The sequence below is a fragment of the Coregonus clupeaformis genome, chromosome 30 (assembly GCF_020615455.1).
Source record: "Coregonus clupeaformis isolate EN_2021a chromosome 30, ASM2061545v1, whole genome shotgun sequence".
NCBI lineage: Eukaryota > Metazoa > Chordata > Actinopteri > Salmoniformes > Salmonidae > Coregonus > Coregonus clupeaformis.
In genome coordinates this window covers 4,737,342-4,762,051 of record NC_059221.1, presented here as the reverse complement: position 1 = coordinate 4,762,051, position 24,710 = coordinate 4,737,342, and the positions used below count along the sequence as shown (strand labels likewise).

At 42.3% G+C, this 24,710-nt stretch overlaps 1 protein-coding gene across 2 annotated transcripts; it reads left to right on the top strand.

Moving 5' to 3' along the window:
• The first annotated feature begins 875 nt into the window (after positions 1–875).
• On the top strand, positions 876–19,730 carry LOC121545942 (uncharacterized protein KIAA2013 homolog). 2 transcript variants are annotated; one of them, XM_041856876.2, is made up of 3 exons: positions 876–2,541; positions 9,499–10,361; positions 18,733–19,730. In XM_041856876.2, exons 1-3 carry the CDS (start codon positions 1,572–1,574, stop codon positions 18,763–18,765), a joined length of 1,866 nt encoding a protein of 621 aa, XP_041712810.1. In that variant the 5' UTR covers positions 876–1,571; the 3' UTR covers positions 18,766–19,730. The 2 variants fall into 2 exon arrangements, with proteins under 2 accessions (XP_041712810.1, XP_041712809.1); XM_041856875.2 differs by lacking the exon at positions 18,733–19,730 and adding an exon at positions 16,337–16,984.
• Positions 19,731–24,710: the final 4,980 nt, after the last annotated feature.

Below are 24,710 nucleotides of genomic sequence, written 5' to 3'. Positions count from 1 at the left end.
TATGGGGTAAATGTGAAAGCTGACCAACTGAAGGGGAAGATTCCCGGTGTTTGTGATGCTCGTCGTTTGGTACGATGCAGACAGGGTGGCGTGAGTGGAGAAACAGAAGAGTCATTGTCTGTTCTTTTGAGTTTTGATGTTGAGTCTTTGCCCGACAAAGTGATGTTAGGATATATTATCCTGTACAAGCTTTTGTGCCGAATACATTACGCTGTTACAGGTGTCAAGCTTATGGGCATGTGGCAGCAGTGTGTAGGAGGGAGGTTCCTAGGTGTGAGAAGTGTGCAGAAGGGCATGAGTCAAAGGAATGTGTTGCATTGGGGAAAGTAGTGGTACGTGTTAATTGCAGGGGTGACAATGGGGCTGGGGATCAGAAATGTCCCGTGCGAGAGAGGCAGGTTGAGGTTTTCAGTGTTAGAGTAGTGCAGAAGCTGTCATATACTGAGGCAGTGAAGAAAGTAGAGGATGATGGGTCAAGGGGGAGGGATCCTGAGAGGAGTGGTGTGAGTAGTAGATCTGTACTAGTACAGAGGGATAGGCCAACAAGTGATATATGTTTCAGTAAGATTGGATTTTTGGCATTTATAGCAATGGTTATCAACTGTACTGCAGGGATGGAACTTAAGTCGCAGAAAATAAAGGTTGTGGTGGCAGCTGCAGAGAGCTATTTGGGTGTGCGAGACTTATTATGCTTTTTTATGTTTTGTGAGTGTAGTGTTAGATGGTAGGGTATTAGTATTATTATTTTGTATTTTATTTAATTTTTTGTTTTTTTGTTTTGTTTTTTAAAAACAAAGTATAAGGGAGTTATACTCCAGTCTAGTAGGTGGCGACAATGCAACATGTATTGGATGCCAACCGCCGTTAAACCTCATCGAAGAAGAAGAAGGTTGCTATCATCCAACGTGAATTTCGGTAATTTCAGTAAACCCAGAAGTATCAACGATAGATTGGTGAATTGCTTGAAAAAAAGTAATCCACCTAAAAAAGGAATGCAATTCCAACTGCTAGAGACAAGCGACAAATGAGCAACAATTGCACTCAATGAACGTATTGCCACGATGTGAGAAACAAATGCAAAGTGTCGCCTAACTCGCAGCGCAATGCTAGTTTGCAACCACCATAACTTAGCTAGCTCGCTAGGTACGTTAGCTCAATTAGCTTGTTTTGGTTAACTTGTTAGCATGCTAACTGGTTAGATTTGACAGCAAGCAAGGTTTGACATGGAAAACATGTTTTTAGCTACGTTGCTGTTAGTTGGATAGCAACATAGCTTGTTAGGTATACAATCTTTGAGTACCAGTGTATTAGCATCGCTAGTTAACGTTAGCTAGCCAGCTACCGTGTGCATTGCTAGTTGTCAACAGGAAAGACAACACTTCCTACAAAAATAACTAGAAACCTAAGCGGTCATCTCCTAGTCTGCTAACGTTGATATTGGTTAGAAAGAATGAAGAACCACCTTTGACCGTTCAGTTTTTTGTTATAATTAGGTAGCTAACTAAACTCACTAGCTAACGTTAATTACTCAAATTGCAAACTTGAGTTATAGTGACTAACGCATAAATACAATGTGGCTCCAGCAAAGACTAAAGGGCCTACCAGGTCTGCTGTCAAGCAGCTGGGCTAGAAGAATGCTCATTGGACTGCTGTTTTTCCTCATCTTCTACTGGTACCTTAGCTCAGACAGCGCTTTGAGGTTGTTCAGTGGCTCAAGCCAGTCGGACGGGCTGGCTGGACAATGCCTCCAGACTGAGATCCACAGGTGGAAGTCACTGGTGGACCGGGGCGAGGGAATATACACTACTCCCCAGGAGAAAGCGGTCACGCCTTTTGTCTCCGGTAACGGCCATTTCCTGGTGGACATTGACTCCAACAGACTGTGGGTGGCCTCGTCCTCCCAGCCCGGCTCGGCCCCCGTCTACCAGACTGAGTACTCACCCATAGTGGGCGTCCATGTCCCCGGGAAGCTGGCCGAGGCGCGGGCCACCATGCTCTGGTTCCGCAAAGGGGCTGTCCTGTCCGTCCGCTGCGTCCTCCCAGGGGGAGTCGGCAGCTCCGGGTCAGCCCGTGACTGCCTCACCGTCCGAGAGGAGTTCATCGCCCACCGCAGCCGGCCCAACGTCTTCCTCCAGAGGATCCACGTCAACAACCCCTCTGAGCGGGCCGCCACCCTGGAGGTGTCCACCGAAACGCCCTTGTTCGGGAGCAAGTTCTCAGCCAGTGTGGAGAAGGTGGAGGACAAGGAGGTGGTGCTGTCGTCGGGCCGCGTGGTTCTGCCGGAGAAGAAGCAGATAGTGGTGGTGGTGGTGGCCACCAATAAGCTGGGCAGCCGCATCCAGGTGGCTGCCAAGTCAGAGTTTGCAGAGAGTGTGCTGTCGGTGGTGTGGATGTCGGAGCCCATCGAGTCGGCCAAGCTGGAGGAGACCTTCACCAGGCTCCGAGACGGGGCCAAGAAAGAGCTGGGAGAGCTGCTGAGGGCCAACGTAGAAGATCTGGTCCAGGACCACCAACAGGCCTGGATGGACCTCTTCATCTCTGGTGAGTAAATGCAAAGTCAAGGCTGAGATGCCAGTTTTCTCATAGACTGTACAGGATGAAACAATTCATGGATGGTATTGAGAGAACCCAGTATCTAAAAAATACTTGCATGCTACCTGATCATGATGAATGAATAGGCTAATGAATGATGTAGTTCTATATCAAATTACTATAGAGCTGGGCGATATGGACAAAAATCCATATTGCGATAAATCAACGAATTGTTTTTCGATGCGATACATTAAGATACATTATTTTGGATGGAGGTGCTAGAGCTGGGTGAAATGGACAAAAAGTCACATCACAAATGTTAATATTTTGCTCGATAACAACAAATACAACAATATTTGTTTATTTTTATGGACATTTACAGGGCTCTAGACATTTTTTTTCCAGTGCCAAGAAAGATGACTGAGATGGTAGCCTATGATATAAAAAAAAGTCTGCTGAACTTAACAAAAATATAAACACAACATGTAAAGTGTTGGTCCCATGTTTTATGAGCTGAAATAAAAGTTCTCAGAAATTTTCTATATTCACAAAAAGCTTATTTCTCTAAAATGTTGTGCACAAATTTGTTTACATCCCTGTTAGTGAGCATTTCTTCTTTGCCAAGATAATCCATGCACCTGAGAAGTGTGCCATATCAAGAAGCTGATTAAACAGCATGATCATTATACAGGTGCACCTTGTGCTGGGGACAATTAAAGTTCACTCTAAAATGTGCAGTTTTGTCACACAACACAATGCCACAGATGTCTCAATTTTTGAGGGAGCGTGCAGTTGGCATGCTGACTGCATGAATGTCCACCAGAGCTGTTGCCAGAGAATTGAATGTTTATTTCTCTACCATAAGCCGCCTCCAACATCGTTTTAGATAATTTGCCAGTACATCCAACCGGCCTCACAACCACAGACCACGTGTATGGCGGCGAGCGGCTTGCTGATGTCAACGTTGTGAACAGAGCATCCCATGGTGGTGGTGGGGTTATGGTATGGGCAGGCATAAGCTACAGACAACGAACACAATTTGGTGGGGTTATGGTATGGGCAGGCATAAGCTACAGACAACGAACACAATTGCATTTTATCGATGGCAATTTGAATGCACAGAGATACCGTGACGAGAACCTGAGGCCCGTTGTCGTGCCATTTGTCTGCCGCCATCACCTCATGTTTCAGCATGATAATGCACAGCACCACGTCGCAATGATCTGTGCACAATTCCTGGAAGCTGAAAATGTCCCAGTTTTTCCATGACCTGCATACTCACCAGACACATCACCCATTGAGTATGTTTGGGATGCTCTGGATCAACGTGTACGACAGCTTGTTCCAGAAAATGTGCACATTCATTGAAGAGGAGTGGGACAACATTCAACAGACTGATCAACTCTATGGGAAGGAGATGTGTCGCGATGCGTGAGGCAAATGGTGGTCACACCAGATACTGACTGGTTTTCAGATTCATTGCCCTACCTTTTTTTTATAATAATAATAATAATATGCCATTTAGCAGACGCTTTTATCCAAAGCGACTTACAGTCATGCGTGCATACATTTTTTTTTTGTGTGTATGGGTGGTCCCGGGGGATCGAACCCACTACCTTGGCGTTACAAGCGCCGTGCTCTACCAGCTGAGCTACAGAGAGATGCATATCTGTATTCCCAGTTATGTGAAATCCATAGATTAGGGCCTAATAAATGTACACTGCTCAAAAAAATTAAGGTAACACTTAAACAACACAATGTAACTCCAAGTCAATCACACTTCTGTGAAATCAAACTGTCCACTTAGGAAGCAACACTGATTGACAATAAATTTCACATGCTGTTGTGCAAATGGAATAGACAACAGGTGGAAATTATAGGCAATTAGCAAGACACCCCCAATAAAGAAGTGGTTCTGCAGGTGGTGACCACAGACCACTTCTCAGTTCCTATGCTTCCTGTCTGATGTTTTGGTCACTTTTGAATGCTGGCGGTGCTTTCACTCTAGTGGTAGCATGAGACGGAGTCTACAACCCACACAAGTGGCTCAGGTAGTGCAGCTCATCCAGGATGGCACATCAATGCGAGCTGTGGCAAGAAGGTTTGCTGTGTCTCTCAGCGTAGTGTCCAGAGCATGGAGGCGCTACCAGGAGACAGGCCAGTACATCAGGAGACGTGGAGGAGGCCGTAGGAGGGCAACAACCCAGCAGCAGGACCACTACCTCCGCCTTTGTGCAAGGAGGAGCAGGAGGAGCACTGCCAGAGCCCTGCAAAATGACCTCCAGCAGGCCACAAATGTGCATGTGTCTGCTCAAACGGTCAGAAACAGACTCCATGAGGGTGGTATGAGTGCCCGACGTCCACAGGTGGGGGTTGTGCTTACAGCCCAACACCGTGCAGGACGTTTGGCATTTGCCAGAGAACACCAAGATTGGCAAATTCGCCACTGGCGCCCTGTGCTCTTCATAGATGAAAGCAGGTTCACACTGAGCACATGTGACAGACACGACAGAGTCTGGAGACGCCGTGGAGAATGTTCTGCTGCCTGCAACATCCTCCAGCATGACCGGTTTGGCGGTGGGTCAGTCATGGTGTGGGGTGGCATTTCTTTGGGGGGGCCGCACAGCCCTCCATGTGCTCGCCAGAGGTAGCCTGACTGCCATTAGGTACCGAGATGAGATCCTCAGACCCCTTGTGAGACCATATGCTGGTGCGGTTGGCCCTTGGTTCCTCCTAATGCAAGACAATGCTAGACTTCATGTGGCTGGAGTGTGTCAGCAGTTCCTGCAAGAGGAAGGCATTGATGCTATGGACTGGCCCGCCCGTTCCCCAGACATGAATCCAATTGAGCACATCTGGGACATCATGTCTCGCTCCATCCACCAACGCCACGTTGCACCACAGACTGTCCAGGAGTTGGCGGATGCTTTAGTCCAGGTCTGGGAGGAGATCCCTCAGGAGACCATCCGCCACCTCATCAGGAGCATGCCCAGGCGTTGTAGGGAGGTCATACAGGCACGTGGAGGCCACACACACTACTAAGCCTCATTTTGACTTGTTTTAAGGACATTACATCAAAGTTGGATCAGCCTGTAGTGTGGTTTTCCACTTTAATTTTGAGGGTGACTCCAAATCCAGACCTCCATGGGTTGATAAATTTGATTTCCATTGATAATTTTTGTGTGATTTTGTTGTCAGCACATTCAACTATGTAAAGAACATTAATTCAGATCTAGGATGTGTTGTTTAAGTGTTCCCTTTATTTTTTTGAGCAGTGTATTTCAATTGACTGATTTCCTTATATGAACTGTAACTCAGTCAAATCTTTGAAATTGTTGCATGTTGCGTTTATTTTTGTTCAGTATATTTCATATAACATATCCAGGAAATGCATGATTTGATATTTTGATGTTCAACCTGTCAAAATATGATCCAGAATTATCAGAGATTGATTTCAGGCTCTTCAGAGAATTTGGCGACATCTTTGTGCGAATTGGCCTATAGGCTATATTATTCACTACCTGAGGAAGTGGGAACTCAAAACACTTAGCTAGATTGCTAACTCTAAATATTATGTTGTTGCTAGATAGCCATGTAGGCTAATTAATTAATATATCATAGGGATGTAACGATTCATCGATACGCATCGGTCCCCGATTGAAATGTTTAAGATACAAGTGCGTCATCCACGGACCCCAAACCGATCCAAATGTAGCATGCATCACAATTGTTCACAATTACATTCTTTCTACCTCATCTTTTGTGACAACTGATGCATCCTCTCCTTCAGTGTCGAACTGCATGGAACTGTGTTGACAGGCATTGATCTACAAGTCATTTTGCATGCTGAAAACCCCCAGGCAATATCAGTAGCCTAGTCAAACAGCGCACTCTGCCCAGCTTCGCAAGCTGACCAACGCGAGGTAGGCGGCCTGATCTTACGCACCTGAGCGGCACCTTCAGCATTCAAATGGTAAAATGGCTTGCGTGATATTAGGCTTTATTAGTTGAGTGACAACCTATGTAATTTCATAGGTTATTGTTAACTATGGGCTGTTGAAAATTGTATTTTACCGGTGTTAGGTTCTGAACAAACTGAGTAAAAACTCAAATGGACAACTAGAAAAAGCTCCAACCAAGTTTGTTCACCCACTGGGGTCATACAGCGGCAAATACAAGGCATGATTACACAAGCACATCTATTTATAACCTTCTAATAGGTAGGGTCAACTCCTTACACATCTAGACAACCAATACATCTCTGTTGCTAGGCAGGAATTTAATTGGTTCCTCTCACTGGTGTAGTCACAGCCCTGCCTGTTACTGAAACCTTGGTGGGCGTGTATGTGTTAGATAGGAGTGTAGTAGGAGAGTCATTGTGGTTTCTTCTCCGAGGTTTCTTCTCACTTCATCTGTTGATTTGACCTCGAGACGCTTTCCTCGCTCCTCCCTCGTTCCGCAGCCAGCCTGCCTTATCAGAGACTAAAAACTGCCCTTCGCCTCCCTCCTTAGAAACATGGAACTGAATATGTACTCTCAGTAACTTTCCATATACCTAGTTCCCATCTACCCTTCATTGACCCCAACATATACATTCCTTATACATGTAAAGTAATTAATGAGTTCTAGTATGATAACATGAATAAGTACCTTTTCAAGCTAGAAACACCGGAATAAAAGTAAGCTACTGGAGACACAGCTCTCATCTGGTCAAATCTGCTGAATGGGGCTTACAATAGATTTAGGTTTACCACCAACAATAGTTTTGGTAGTTTTGCTTGAAACAATATATGGTCATTTGTAGATATACAGGGTAAAGTTGAAAATGTCATAACGAGGACAGAAATCACTTTTGCAATGTGCACTGCATGGCCAAAAAGGAGAAGAGAAGATCACTCCGTAAAAACTTCCAAACGTTCAAAACCATTCGATTTTGAGATGGGGGGGGGTGAAATCCAAAATTGTGCTATATTCATTGGCTATGTCATAGCTAATTTGTAAACAATAAATATTGATACATTACTAGCTAACACTTAATCTGCAAAATGACAAGTTAATTAGTGGGTGATGGTAATTTCAGAACCAAAGTGGGGGGACAAAAACCATAGGCTACAATCTGATAGTGTTAGTGGGGCGGTCTCCCTTAAGGGGCCTACATAGTACATACATCATTTACACACGTCAGCTCAGAGAGGCCCAGCTCATGAGCTCCATCATCATCAGATTTTAATTTAGAATGGAAAATGAATGTGTTTATGCAACAAATGGTAGTGCATCGAATCGTATTGCATCGAACCGAATTGCATCGATTCGTTCTCTAATCAAACCAAATCGCACTGACTCGTTTTAACTAAAACATATTGTTCCTGTAACGGAACGGAGCCCATTTATCTAGATGCGTATCGAATCATCTAGAAAAGGAAAGATTCTCATCCCTAATATATCAGTAAATCTAGGCTAATGTCCTACAAAAACTTTCCAGCGCTAGGCCTAGGCTACATCAAAACCATACTAACTACAGCCTACTCCGGTTGTAAAGTGGTGCCATGAACTCAATATTAAGAGGTGAGAAATGCATTCTATACTCATTACTCGCAGAAAGCTGTGACTCTGTAACTAGAAAAATAGTCGTCGCTTTGAAAACTGTATTTTTCCCGTAGTAGCATTTTGAGCAACGGTCATATGCTTGTGCTTCTCAGAATGCATTTCTCCCTCCTCCGTGCCCACAGTGGGGAGAGGGAGTGAGTCAGCAGCCGACAGCGAAACAGGGACCGGCAGATACTTTCATAGCAGGACTCAACAATGCATAGGCTATTACTGTTTTGATTTGTCTTGCGTTGTTGGTGGTAGGTGCACTTGATTCATAAGCCCTGCACACTGGGTAGTGTTCCCATTTTGAACCATTTCATTTGTCTGAAGGGACAAACTCCGCCTACCCGGCAGACCAGGAGAGTTGTGGCTAAATCAAGTGCGTCTCCTGCGCTGGCCAATCAGATAGCTCAAATCACTGTGCCTACAGCTTCCACGACCCTACAGGCACAGCCAAGGTTGATACTAGCCTACGTGAGTTTTCATAACTTTTAAAACCATGACCAGAGAGAGACTGTCAAAGAATACAGCAAAGAGCTGCTATTTTTATAAGTTTACGTTTTTATTCAGCACTGCTGCTCTCTCCCTCCGCTGAGACTGAGCAGGTACCCATCAGTCCAGTGAAATAAAAAAGCAAATTATTACCATTTATGCTTAGCTGTGCCTCGCAAGTGATATAACAACTGATCTGTTTTGTTATCAAAGCTTGAGTTTTGAAATATAATATGGTCTGAGAAGAGCAATATTGGCAGGCCAGGCATATAGCCAATATGCTGTAATAATCTATTAGGCCTACTGCCCAAACCTCATTCCTACAGAACTGTTTTATTCAGTTAATGTTGCATTGGCTTACATTCCTTAAGTCACAAGAAAATCGGAGTGGTAGATCTTTGCTTGCTTTTTGACTGCGAAAGTGATCTTGACTCAAAGGTTGGTGACTAGTGAGCTACAGGAACGTTGTGTAGCAAAATCACCCAAACATTCAGATGTAAGCAAACTGCTTCGGTAAGAGGAAGGCAATCTCTGTTTATTTGGATCCCCTAGGCAGCAGCTATTCTTCCTGGAGTCCACAAAAAACACAACATGACAAGTAACAAAACACTGATACACTGATAGACAAGGACAGTCACACACATTTTTAAATACAACGATATACAAACAATACAACAAAAAAGAATACAATCAATACAACTAAAACGATTGTGTTAGTGTGTCTGTGTGCGCGTGCGTTTTTGTTTCTCTGTGTGTATCCCCTTCACAGTCCCCTCAGTTCCATGAGATGTTAAGAAGTGTCGGTACTTTTCGGTTGATCGTCCCAGCTTTACTATGTTGACCTATTCTGTTCCCACATCTACTGTGTGTGTGTTTCTCCTGCAGGGGTGGAGATGCGTAAGATCACCGACGCACACACGCCGTCCAGCGCCACGGTCAACACCACGCTCTACTACGTCCTCTCGGCCTCGCCGGCGCCCCTGCTGGACCGCCGACTTGGCACTGAGGAGCGTGCCCGTCTGGAGTCCAGCCTCAACTACGCCGACCACTGCTTCAGCGGGCATGCCACAATGCACGCTGAGAACCTGTGGCCGGAGCGGGTCAGCAGTGTGGCCCAAGTCCTGCAGCTGGTCAACCTGTGGACCCTCACTCTGCAGAAGAGGGGCTGCAAGGTGCTGGTGGCGGCAGGCGCCCATGGAGTTATGCAGGGTGCCGTGCTCAGCTTCGGAGGCCTCTCGTTCAACGAAAACCACCTGCAGTTCCAGGCGGACCCGGACGTGCTGCACAACAGCTACGCGCTGCGGGGAATCCACTACAACCAGGACCTGATCAACCTGGCCGTGCTCCTGGACCTCGAGGGCAAACCCTTCCTGCACGTGTCAGTCAAGCCCCAGGAGAAGTCCGTGGCGCTGTACGCCTGCGAGGCGGGCTGCCTCAACGAGCCTGTCGAGCTGACGTCGTCGCTGGTGGAGGCCAAGGGCCACGTGTTCCCAGTGATGGTGACACAGCCCATCACGCCGCTGCTCTACATCTCCACGGACCTGCGCCACCTGCAGGACCTGCGGCACACGCTGCACCTCAAGGCCATCCTGGCGCATGAGGAGCACATGGCCAAGCAGTACCCCGGCCTGCCCTTCCTCTTCTGGTTCAGCGTGGCCTCGCTCGTCACCCTCTTCCACCTCTTTCTCTTCAAGCTCATCTACAACGAGTACTGCGGCCCCGGCGCCAAGCCTCTCTTCAGGAGCAAGGTATAAAAACACAAACACAACAAACTGCTTTGAACTGATGAACAAAAAAAATTCCACAACAAACTGCTTCGAACTGATTAACAAAAAAAACTGTCAATTGTCCTCTTCTTGATTTGTATTTTCTGTGTGGTGGCGAGAATGACCTTTTTCTTTAATTCCTCTTTGGGTGTCTATCTGTCTGTCTTAGCGGAGACATAGTTTGGATGTGTGTGTGGGATGTTGTCTTTGGAGTGGATTTGCATAATTGCGGTGCACCCTTTCTGCTCTCTGTACAAACAAGAAATGATTTGGTGTGTTGTCATTTTCTATGTGTGAAAGGAATCAGTTTGAGAAGTCATTTGACAACAAATTATCGGAAAGTAATGCACAATATTTAGTGGGGTCCAAAATTGGCACCCTTGTTAAAAATTAGCAATAATGACTATAAAATAAATAACTCAAATACTGAGCTATATTGTATGCTCATCAAAATTGAGAGATTGTATTTTATATTAATACAGTTGGTCAGAGATTTTGTTTCACAAGTAATACTTTTTTTCCCCCTAAATGGTGGAGGCCAAAATTATTGACACCCCTAAAGATTCTTATAAAAGTTTAGTATTTGGTCCCATATTCCTAGCACGCAATGATTACAACAAGTTTGTGACTCTTAAACTTGTTGGATGCGGTTTGTTTTTTGGTTGTGTTTCAGATGATTTTGTGCCCCATAGAAATCAATGGTAAATAATGTATTGTGTCATTTTGGAGTCACTATTATAAATAAGAATATAATGTTTGTAAACACTTCTACATTAATGTGCATGTTAACATGATTACGGATAATCCTGAATGAATCGTGAAGTTACAGATGGTCAAAGATCATACCCCCAAGACATGCTAACCTCTCACCAATAACAGCGGAGGATAGCATGTCTTGGGGGTATGGTCTTTGACCATCTAACTTTCTCACTCAACATTATTCACGATTCATTCAGCAGTATCCGTAATCATGGTAGCATCCACAATAATGTAGAAGTGTTTAGAAACATATTCTATTCTTATTTACAATAAAATGGACTCCAAAATGACACAATACATTATTTATTATTCATTTCTGATGTGCACAAAATAATCTGAAACACAACCAAAACGAACTGCAAATGCATCCAACAAGTTTGTAGAGTCACAAGCTTGATGTAGTCATTGCATGCTAGGAATATGGGACCAAATACTAAACTTTTGACTACTTTATTTCTACGAATAATTAGGGGTGTCAATAATTTTGACCCCTACCTTTTTTGAGAATATAAAAAAAAAAAAACTTGTTTAACAATTGCTCAGAAAAAGAGATGTTGCATTAGTATAATATAATTTCACCAAAAAATGTTTTTGTTGCATACAATATAGCTTAGTATTTGAATGATTTATTTTATACAGTCATTATTGCTAATCTTTATCAAGGATGTCAATAATTTCGGACCCCACTATATTTTGCAATGACTATCCTATTAGGCCTATATTCTAATATGAGACGTACATTTGATGAGAACACTTCTGTGTCATTGAACGCACCAGTATTAGGAGTCCTCATTTAAGATGGCGGACCACAAAATCCCAGTTCTGTTACTGAACATTTCACTACATGCACTAGCGTTGTCATAATACTAGTATCGCAATACTCCGAAGATCGTGTTAAGGAAAAAACTAAACATGAAGCAGATAACAGTCGTAATGTTGAAAAAACACACAATAAGTAGGTTTTTCAAGGACCGTAGAGTTTCATCTCTTTCATGTTTTCTTTTTTGCCATGGATCTGGTATTGTAGTATCGCGATACTGGTATCTTGACAACCCTAACATACACTAATGCATCAATAACATAAGGCTTACTTGTTTCCTGACGCAAGTTGTTTTAGTCTATCAATTTCAGAAACAGTGCAAGCAACCTCCTTTTGTTGCACCTTATCAGAGAGGAAGAGGCGAAGTGAGTGGGTTTACTCCACACAAAATCTGCCCACGTTAAGCAGATCATTAATTAATTATTAAGCAAGTTTAGTTTTTGTATGAGGGCTAATGAGTGTCGAATTTAGTCTAGTTAAAATTAATTGCGTGAGGCTTATTTGATCTAATAAGGTTTTGTAATGCTGAGGTTGTTACAAGTGTACTGATACAGTGGGGGAAAAAAGTATTTAGTCAGCCACCAATTGTGCAAGTTCTCCCACTTAAAAAGATGAGAGAGGCCTGTAATTTTCATCATAGGTACATGTCAACTATGACAGACAAAATGAGAAAAGAAATTCCAGAAAATCACATTGTTGGATTTTTTATGAATTTATTTGCAAATTATGGTGGAAAATAAGTATTTGGTCAATAACAAAAGTTTCTCAATACTTTGTTATATACCCCTTGTTGGCAATGACACAGGTCAAACGTTTTCTGTAAGTCTTCACAAGGTTTTCACACACTGTTGCTGGTATTTTGGCCCATTCCTCCATGCAGATCTCCTCTAGAGCAGTGATGTTTTGGGGCTGTCGCTGGGCAACACGGACTTTCAACTCCCCTCCAAAGATTTTCTATGGGGTTGAGATCTGGAGACTGGCTAGGCCACTCCAGGACCTTGAAATGCTTCTTACGAAGCCACTCCTTCGTTGCCCGGGAGGTGTGTTTGGGATCATTGTCATGCTAAAAGACCCAGCCACGTTTCATCTTCAATGCCCTTGCTGATGGAAGGAGGTTTACACTCAAAATCTCACGATACATGGCCCCATTCATTCTTTCCTTTACACGGATCAGTCGTCCTGGTCCCTTTGCAGAAAAACAGCCCCAAAGCATGAAGTTTCCACCCCCATGCTTCACAGTAGGTATGGTGTTCTTTGGATGCAACTCAGCATTCTTTGTCCTCCAAACACGATGAGTTGAGTTTTTACCAAAAAGTTATATTTTGGTTTCATCTGACCATATGACATTCTCCCAATCCTCTTCTGGATCATCCAAATGCACTCTAGCAAACTTCACACAGGCCTGGACATGTACTGGCTTAAGCAGGGGGACACGTCTGGCAATGCAGGATTTGAGTCCCTGGCGGAGTAGTGTGTTACTGATGGTAGGCTTTGTTACTTTGGTCCCAGCTCTCTGCAGGTCATTCACTAGGTCCCCCCGTGTGGTTCTGGGATTTTTGCTCACCGTTCTTGTGATCATTTTGACCCCACGGGGTGAGATCTTGCGTGGAGCCCCAGATCGAGGGAGATTATCAGTGGTCTTGTATGTCTTCCATTTCCTAATAATTGCTCCCACAGTTGATTTCTTCAAACCAAGCTGCTTACCTATTGCAGATTCAGTCTTCCCAGCCTGGTGCAGGTCTACAATTTTGTTTCTGGTGTCCTTTGACAGCTCTTTGGTCTTGACCATAGTGGAGTTTGGAGTGTGACTGTTTGAGGTTGTGGACAGGTGTCTTTTATACTGATAACAAGTTCAAACAGGTGCCATTAATACAGGTAACGAGTGGAGGACAGAGGAGCCTCTTAAAGAAGAAGTTACAGGTCTGTGAGAGCCAGAAATCTTGCTTGTTTGTAGGTGACCAAATACTTATTTTCCACCATAATTTGCAAATAAATTCATAAAAAATCCTACAATGTGATTTTCTGGATTTTTTTTCCTCAATTTGTCTGTCATTTCCTGTCCGTGTGGATGCAAACAAGGTTTTCCCCCAACCATAAGCCTCTGGTGTAGCTAATGTTGTTTTGTTTAGCTCAGTTCCCCCTCTGTTCAATCCTTATACTGGTGCCTTAAAGTCTACTCTCAATCAACAATGGTGCGAATGTGGGTTTTGAATCTTTTCAGTTCTGTTCGCTTCAGTACTATTCTAGTTATTACCACCTCGATTTGACACATGGCATACTAATTTCAGTAAGAAATTACTGAGCACAGATAGGCTAGGCTTTGTATCTTAATGAGAAAGACAATATGCCCATAAGGCATTTAGCGAAAGAGAGACACCAAAACTGGAAAACACAAATGGGTTAAACGAGGTGGTACTACCTAGTCTGGGAATTTTCCAAAAGCTTCTTGATACTCATCTATCTACAGTATTGGTTGCAAAATGAGATGTGTGTTTGAAATAATGGCCACTATGAAGGATGAACATTTCTACTGTAAGTGGTTGTCTTTTGATTAGCTATGACTGAGCGCCACCAACTAATCCCTTTTTGCCGTGTGGCATCATTTTGGTTTGTCTGTATTTTTTGGATGGTGTTTTCTATTGATTCACTCTGATTAAATTAAGGAATTAAATTGACAGGAGGACTTGGTCTCTCTTTTGATATCCAATCTAACAATAACCTTGCTGTTTACTCATACCTACAGTGGGGAGAACAAGTATTTGATACACTGCCGATTTTGCAGGTTTTCCTACTTACAAATCATGTAGAGGTCTGTAATTTTTATCATAGGTACACTTCAACTGTGAGAGACGGAATCTAAAACAAAAATCCAGAAAATCACATTGTATGATTTTTAAGTAATTAATTTGCATTTTATTGCATTACATAAGTATTTAATACATCAGAAAAGCAGAACTTAATATTTGGTACAGAAACCTTTGTTTACAATTACAGAGATCATACGTTTCCTGTAGGTCTTGACCAGGTTTGCACACACTGCAGCAGGGAATTTGGCCCACTCCTCCATACAGACCTTCTCCAGATCCTTCAGGTTTCGGGGCTGTCGCTGGGCAATACGGACTTTCAGCTCCCTTTAAAGATTTTATATTGGGTTCAGGTCTGGAGACTGGCTAGGCCACTCCAGGACCTTGAGATGCTTCTTACGGAGCAACTCCTTAGTTGCCCTGGCTGTGTGTTTCGGGTCGTTGTCATGCTGGAAGACCCAGCCACGACCCATCTTCAATGCTCTTACTGAGGGAAGGAGGTTGTTGGCAAGATCTCGCGATACATGGCCCCATCCATCCTCCCCTCAATACAGTGCAGTCGTCCTGTCCACTTTGCAGAAAAGCATCCCCAAAGAATGATGTTTCCACCTCCATGCTTCTCGGTTAGGATGGTGTTCTTGGGGTTGTACTCATCCTTCTTCTTCCTCCAAACACGGCGAGTGGAGTTTAGACCAAAAAGCTCTATTTTTGTCTCATCAGACCACATGACCTTCTCCCATTCCTCCTCTGGATCATCCAGATGGTCATTGGCAAACTTCAGATGGGCCTGGACATGCGCTGGCTTGAGCAGGGGGACCTTGCGTGCGCTGCAGGATTTTAATCCATGATGGCGTAGTGTGTTACTAATGGTTTTCTTTGAGACTGTGGTCCCAGCTCTCTTCAGGTCATTGACCAGGTCCTGCCGTGTAGTTCTGGGCTGATCCCTCACCTTCCTCATGATCATTGATGCCCCACAAGGTGAGATCTTGCATGGAGCCCCAGACCGAGTCGATTGACCGTCATCTTGAACTTCTTCCATTTTCTAATAATTGCATCAACAGTTGTTGCATTCTCACCAAGCTGCTTGCCTATTGTCCTGTAGCCCATCCCAGCCTTGTGCAGGTCTACAATTTTATCCCTGATGTCCTTACACAGCTCTCTGGTCTTGGCCATTGTGGAGAGGTTGGAGTCTGTTTGATTGAGTGTGTGGACAGGTGTCTTTTATACAGGTAACGAGTTCAAACAGGTGCAGTTAACAGGTAATGAGTGGAGAACAGGAGGGCTTCTTAAAGAAAAACTAACAGGTCTGTGAGAGCTGGAATTCTTACTGGTTGGTAGGTGATCAAATACTTATGTCATGCAATAAAATGCAAATTAATTACTTAAAAATCATACAATGTGATTTTCTGGATACTTGTTCTCCCCACTGTATGTGTTGATAGGCACTCGTCCTATCCGCAACCGACTCCCAGCTCCTAGACACTTGTAGAGATTTCGATGACAGTTCCAGTAGCTCCACATTGTCTTCTGATAGGCCAGGTGGAATTGCTGCCATATTTCTTACACCTTTCCAGTCCTCTCAGATTGCCACATTTGCCCCGGGGTTAGAAGCTCAACCTTGGGTCGATTTGGGATTGGGGTAAATCCATATTAATTCAATCACTGTTTGACAGCATCCTTTTTGATTTAAACAAAACTTTAGGGGGCCAGGCCCGCCCTACTGTACCGCCTTGCCCGTCCAAATTCAATATTGAAATATTGATAATTTATCTGACCGAGATGCGCGCCGACAGAAAGACGCATCAATCTCAGTTAAAGCATCCGAGTGAGTGAAGCAGCGCCCTCTGTCTCAGTATGTGTAGACCATGTATGGGTATGGGGGTGTGGCGAAGATATGGTGCATCTCCAGAATGCATGCATATGTAGGAAAGTGCCCATTTGGCAATGTCTTATTTCTGATTTGTCTTAATTCACCACACGTTTTTTTCTTTGCCTCACACAAGTCAACAAAGTCTGTTTTTTTAACATCCATTGTGAATGAGTTCCTCAGTATTTGAAAAATCTTTCCAACACTCCCGGCCTTGATAATCACCAAGCCTCGGTGTGAAAGAGCAAAATAGAATGATCTGATCATCCCATATAGCCAGAGGAAGCTCAAAGAAAGAAGGCAGAGACAGGCAGGGAAGAGAGATGAATGTGATTGAAAGAACCAGAAATTTCATCTGGATATTTTCTACTGTTTTTATTTTGTCGGCTTTAGGCCTATGTATTTTACTTAGTTGATGATGGAAGTTATAGGCCTACTGCTGCATTGGCCTATAGGCTGAGTTCTACGCTCTCGTTTCTTTAGCCGCCAATGGATCAATGTGTCCATATGGTAGCTAGTGCTCTAGCCATAGTTGAATTTTAACTTCTAGAATTTTATAATTTTACTTCAGATTTGTATGATTAACCACGTGACAATGGTTTTGATAAACAAAACATTATTATTGAAATTAAACTGTTCCACGAAAATGTGCATATGTAAATATTAATAACTGGCACGTAGATGGGTAGAAATGGTAGGATAAATTGTAAGCTTCCTCAAACTTGAAACATAAGCTGCCTATGGTCTTTACTATAACACCCATTTTTAAAAAATTGCAAGCGCAATCACACATAAGAGGTCCCGTGAAAAAACGGGCCTGCCTATGGAAATCAAATGCCCCTCCAACTGATTTGTTCTGGCGCTGGGTCTGGTCCATGAAGAAGTGGTCAGAAAGGGACTTTTTGGACCTGAACGCCTAAACATTCAGGAGATGGAGGTGCTCAAAGTTTACCCATTTAGCAAACCCCACCATACCATGAGACATCCATGTATTCATCACTGGAAAAGATAAACGGTTCAGTTTGATATCATTTAAAAGCTTACAAACAGGGTTGTCAAACTGTTATAATTTCTAAAATCATGTTTTTTTTAAATAAAAATTGTCCTTTTTATACCTTTAAATTATCTAAAAACTAGTAAACTCACATTTCTCATTCGCATAGGTTGTAGCTTAGAACCTACTTTACATAATCTGAGGTTTTTGTGTTGTGCCCGCCATCTGTTTACACAACATGCTCTTGAATACAGGGTGAGTGTCATTTCAATCATATAAATAGAATTCGTAGAATTGACCTATCCCTTCAGACCACTGCAATTTAGCTGGTACACCATAGAAATGTAAATGTTAATTTTAACTAATTACTACCACAAAGATGTCCGCTAGTCTACCCACCATCGAATGTCAACTTAAATGGTCATGTCTATTCTATTATCTATATTTCTATGATTTCAATAGGTTTCCTATGGAGGATTGACTGTATAATTTAAAACAGATATTACCATTCAAGTCAACATTCTCTGATGTGTAGACCTCCAACCAGCTTTGTGGTGCCATTTGAAAGTCAACATTTAAATTTGATTCCTATTTTAGTACATTTATCAGCCCAAACATGACACCCACCCTGTGTTCAAGAGCATGTTGTGTCTCAACCGATGGTGGGCACAACACAACCTCAGATTATGTCAAATGGGCTCTAAGATACAACATATGCGAATAGGAAAAAAATCGGAGTTTGCAAATTTTTGGATAATTGACGTTTAAGGTTAAATATATTTTTCTTATTCAATTTTTTTTTTAAAGAAATTATAAAACAGTTTGACAACCTGTTTGTAAGATTTTAAGTTATATAAATCTCAACCGTTTATCTTTTCCAGTGATAACGACATGGATGTCTTATGGTATGCAAAATCGGTCAACTTTGAGCACTTTTATCTCTTGAATGTTTTGGCATTCAGGTCCAAAAGGTCACTCTGATCACTTCTACAATGGGCAAATATGTATGGAAGGTTTTGTTCAAATCAAAAGGGGTGCTGTCAAAAGTGATTTCATTGCATTTGCTGTTTCCTCTTCCTGTTTATAACCCTCCCCTTTAACCTTACCAGGTGACGAAGCCAAGTGAGGAAATGGAAGCTTAGGAAGCAGCCATGACATCACAGGTGCAGAGTAGCAGCAAGCAAATTACATTGCCATAAAGTGTGTTACTGTTCATGTCATCTGATTGGGGTCATTATTTAGCAATTATATTTGTGTTGTGATGGTCAACATGTTGATTTGACTTTCGACATGTTGGAACTGAATTCAGAGAAAAAAGCTCATATCGCCTGACAACCTATTTCATTGGCAAGGCTAGTGAAAGTCTGTCATTGTTTACAATGCTTCTATTCATTTTGGCAGGACGACCTGTCGGTTTGAATGAATACCATCATCATACACTATGGGTGGAATGATGCCAACCGATTTGTTGTCACTCACTGGCAAAACTCCAAATGGAGGCTCATTTCTCAAAGGTTGAAGTATGAGAGTGATTGAAGGGAATCGGCTTATTTTCTTTCACATTATCGGTCCTGTTGGTAAATCTTAATATCGATCCTTGCTTCCTTACTTACTTGGAAGTCTAACATGGTCTAAAATGATTGCATTGGTAAAGACAAGGGTTCCACTATCTAGCTTTCACCAATGTCATTGTTTCATGGAATGGGGGGATGGATTTTCAAAGTATTTAAACAGGTCAATTTCCTATACCCCTCTAGTCTATTTTCTGCTAAGCTTAATATAGTCCAAATAAAGTTTTTTTTAAATCTGAGGATCAACTCACGCCGAGCAAGTGTCAATTTAATCTTAAGAACCATTGACATCAAACTGATGCTAAATTACCAGGTCCGTCCGGCAGTGTGCATTGGGTATTAATTTCCTAGTGGAAAAAGTCACTTATTGGTGCATTTCTCTGAGTCTGCCACTCAATGCACTTCTTCAAGACCTCTGCTTCTGAACACCAAACATTGCTAAGGTGACCAAAATATATTCACTGAGCTATATTGTATTCGCAATTTTTTGGGCAAATTATATTTTATACTAATACAATTTCTCAGAGAAAGACATTTTGTTTAACAAGTAATAAAAAATGTATCTAAAAGATAAGGGTCAAAATTATTGGCACCCCTGTTTTCAATAATCTGGCACCCTCCCCTTTTTAGGTATGGGGATCTTTTCTGCTTATCACATCTTCCTTTCAACGCCAAACCCACCACTGGTGTGTGTGGCCAAAGAGCTCTATTTTCATGTCATCTGACCATAGCACCGGTTCCAATCCAAGTGGAAGTGGGGGCGGCAGGTAGCTTAGTGGGTAAGAGCGTTGTGCCAGTAACCGAAAGGTCGCTGGTTCTAATCCCCGAGCCGACTAGGTGAAAAATCTGTCGATGTGCCCTTAAGCAAGGCACTTAACCCTAATTGCTCCTGTAAGTCGCTCTGGATAAGAGCGTCTGCTAAATGACAAAAAAAATAAAAAAATGATTTAAAAAAAAGTCGGTGCTAATGCCGTTTAGCAAACTCCAGGCGTTTACATTTATTGGATGACATGAAAATAGAGCTCTTTGGCCACACACACCAGTGGTGGGTTTGGTGTCAAAAGAAGGCTATGATAAGCAGAAAATAACCTCATACCTACTGTAAAATACGTTGGTGGATCTTTGTTATGGTGCTATTTTGCTTCCACTGATTAGGGCCAACGGCATCATGAACTTTACCCAGTACAAGGACATTTTAGCCAAAAACCTGGTTACCTCTGCAACAACTTGGCCGCAAGTGGATCTTCCAGCAAAACAATAACCCCAAGCACATATCAAATTCCACAATGAAATGTTTAATTGAACACCCCAAAAAAATAGTGCTATGGCCATCGTGGTCTCTGGACTTGAACCCCATTGAAAACATGTGGTATGAATTGAAGAGGGCAGTCCATAAGAGTAGACAAAGGATATCAAGCTCTGGAACGATTCTGAATGGTCTAAGATCCCTCCCAATGTGTTCTGCAACTCATAAAACATTTTAGGAAAAGGCTCAGTGCCATTGACCTCGCAAGGGGAGGGTGTCGGGGTATTGAAAACAGGTGTGCCAATAATTGACCCCTATCTTTTTGAGAAAAAAAGTATTGTTAACTAAATCTATTTCTCTGAGCAATTGTATTTGTATCAAATATCATTTTCAAAAAAAAATTGCACACAATATAGCTCAGTAATTGTATAATTTATTTTATACAGTCTTTTTTGCTCCTCTTTATCAAGGGTGCCAATCATTTCGGTCATGACTGTATCTCAAGTTAGGATTCGGCCCTAAGCAATCATCTCCATTAACAATGTATTGAAATGTAAACATTCACATTGTAAATGAGCCTTGTTTTTTTGGTTGGTTTTGGAATATACTTAAATGTTTTTTGTAGCCTGTATGTTTCCACTGCCACTTCACTCTGACACATTAAACCAATGGACTTACATTTGGACATTCATACAGCAGATGTTTCTATACTCTATATTATGCAAATGAATCTACCATGATTGAATTTATGTGCTTTAACTTAATGTTGTTTTTAAATACTCCACAATTACTAGATAAACGGAGTTTCTACCAATCTGATTTGTTGTGAAGTGTGAATTGTTTTCTTGTTCATATAGCATTTTTAAGGGCTTTTTTGAATCTGTTATTTTGATTGTAACTACTGAGTGTGCCTTAAATTAATTTATTCTGATTACACCTACAGTTTGGTTGGATTGTACTTGAATGTGATTTGGGAGAAAATAAAAATGTATGTGTATGTTATTGTAAGTTGATTTGGATAAAATACAAATGCATTCATAGAGACTGAATTATGATTGAAATATGTTCAATTAAAGTATGCTGTCAGAGATTGTTAAACTCCTTTGTGAATGAGCATTGAAAGTGAAATCTATGATGTTATATTTGTATTCAACAGTGCTTGACTTGAGCCGGAGCTGTCTGGAACACTGAACCGGCACTTCTCATTTTTTGGGAATTGCGTACCGGCTCCTCTAAAAAAAACAAAGTAGCCAATCGCTGGCCCAGATTCACACACCGAGGCAAAAAAGTTTGATCAAAGCTGAATGAACAGCAATGGAGAGTGGGCATTCATTTCCTGATTCCGCTTTGTTCCAGTTTATTTGCCACTAGTCTGTGAAAGACAGTAGGTTGTTCGAGATTGCGCAGATTGAAAATGTTTCCAGACTGAATGGCATGATGCGCTGTTCCAAGTTGTCAAATGAGGGTTTGTAAGTTCATGAAAAGTCATGGAAATTAGTTTCATAATTGTTCATGTAATTCATGAAAGCACACTTTTAAATATGATCAATCAATTAAACTACATATCAGCCATTATCGAAATGACCCTTCAGTGTATGTCTGTGGTGCTGTGTGAGTGGGCTGTTGCCCGAGGGGAGAGAGCGACATTTCAGCAGCAGGTATAAAATAATGACTAACAGACTAACTAGATCACCAATTCAAAACGTAACTTGTAGCAGTTATCTCGCTAGTTAACTATAGCTAACTAAGTATTCATTTCGTTGTTGCCTTTCCACCGGCGCTGTAGAGCCTAAATAAATCTGCACCATTGGAAAGCAGGGATTCCCCTATATTAAACAGTAATCATGTAATTGCGACAACGTTAAAAATATTATAAGAATAGCGTAATTGACAAATAACTTGCTGTGCATAGATCTCGCCCGAAACATGAATATTTTAGCCTTTTATATAAACATGTCTGGTTAGATACCTCGATTTGAAGCAGTGGCATGTATTCATGGATGCTAAGGGAAGCCAGGCCTTCCCCAAAAAATAAAACATAAAATAATGTAGCTTTTGTCTCTGTGTTTTCATAATTTTCCTTCAATTCGCTAGCAGCTGAATGTATCTGAGGAGAAAGAATCAGAGTGAGCGAAACAGCGCCCCTCTGTATCTCTATGTGTAGGCCATCTATCTGACGCTGTCTGGTCCAAACGAGTATGATATTGTTGCCGCCCGTCTCATTGAAGGCAAGGGAAGCCAGCAAGCATTTGGCCTCCCTTGATACAAAACAAAAGTATACAAAATCTGCGTTGTGCTAAACTGAGCGAGCTCAACTGTGAAATGGACCTGGCGCACCAAAAAAAAAGTGTCAAGGGAAGCCAGCTTGGATTTTGGCGTCACTCCTACCAAAACCCATTGAGAGCATACGTCATTGACAGAAAAACTTGAATTGTTGCATATTGTTGTGTTGTTGTCCTCAGGTGGCCCTTTCCTAAATAAGCCATGAATGGAGATAGGGATTTTGACTTTTTACTTAATTCTGGCCAATGATTATAACGGTGATTCTGATCCAACCATTAATTCATACATTGTTGTGCCCCTGGCTTGAGAGGATATGTAGCTAGATGTAGAAGGCTAATGTTAACTAGCTAACGTTGCCCATGAATGGAAGTTAGACTAGCGAGCAAGCATTTCAACCAGGTGGCCTAGGACAACAAAAAATAAAAGCGTGTGCTGTATGACAGTGATAGACCGTTTCGTCAACATGAAAGAGAGGAGGTGGCGGCATTGGCGTTTCTCTACAAGTAGGGTTAGTCAAACATGTTTTTCTACTTGTACAAACGCGCGCACGCACACACACAGAAATCAGAACCATGTACAGCCACATATTTAGCTTGCGTTGATTGGACTAAATTGTTTTTGTTATCTTTTAGTTGTCACTGTATTAGACTAAGCAGAGGTGATTTGTTGAAGTTGAAATGGTGCTGGAATAGTGGAGGCAGCTCCTGTTTTCTTTGCGACTTGCGGTAACTCCCTGCGGTTCTAAATCAATAGTTGTTTAGTGGTTCAAAAATGTAAAGCATTAACTTGCATGACCATGCTATAGGTCATGTAACTGTCTGTTACTGTACATGCAATATACTTTCTATCCGGTTGAATTTATTCTGCCACTATGTTCTTATTGTCTCGGCCTTAGGCCTGTATATCACGGGCGCAAGGCATATGAATTAACAGGTTATAGAGTAAACAACGCAATTATCACAACACAGGTTGTAATATGGCTTTTCTTTTTGGGGGGGAGGGGGGGCTTTCCCAGTGATTTTACCCACGCACAGCTACTGCTTAGAAGTAGCCTACCTTATCCATTTGATCCCTGATTTATTGAATGAGGGAATAATGTTATAAAGACAAAAGGATTTGGATGTAATGTTGAAGCCTGCATACCCAGGAGCAGCCGCGGGAAGTAGGGGTGATGAGGGTGCTGCATCACCCAGTGAAAAAATAATTATGTGTGTATATATATAGAGTTGGAAAGCGGGTCCACCAAGTTGACTACCTTAAAACATGTTAAATGTAATTGTCAAAATGTAGATTTCCACCTACAGTGGGGAGAACAAGTATTTGATACACTGCCGATTTTGCAGGTTTTCCTACTTACAAAGCATGTAGAGGTCTGTAATTTTTATCATAGGTACACCTCAACTGTGAGAGACAGAATCCAGAAAATCACATTGTATGATTTTTAAGTAATTAATTTGCATTTTATTGCATGACATAAGTATTTGATCACCTACCAACCAGTAAGAATTCCGTCTCTCACAGACCTGTTCGTTTTTCTTTAAGAAGCCCTACTGTTCTCCACTCATTACCTGTATTAACTGCACCTGTTTGAACTTGTTACCTGTATAAAATACACCTGTCCACAAACTCAATCAAACAGACTCCAACCTCTCCACAATGGCCAAGACCAGAGAGCTGTGTAAGGACATCAGGGATAAAATTGTAGACCTGCACAAGGCTGGGATGGGCTACAGGACAATAGGCAAGCAGCTTGGTGAGAAGGCAACAACTGTTGGCGCAATTATTAGAAAATGGAAGAAGTTCAAGATGACGGTCAATCACCCTCGGTCTGGGGCTCCATGCAAGATCTCACCTCGTGGGGCATCAATGATCATGAGGAAGGTGAGGGATCAGCGCAGAACTACACGGCAGGACCTGGTCAATGACCTGAAGAGAGCTGGGACCACAGTCTCAAAGAAAACCATTAGTAACACACTACGCCGTCATG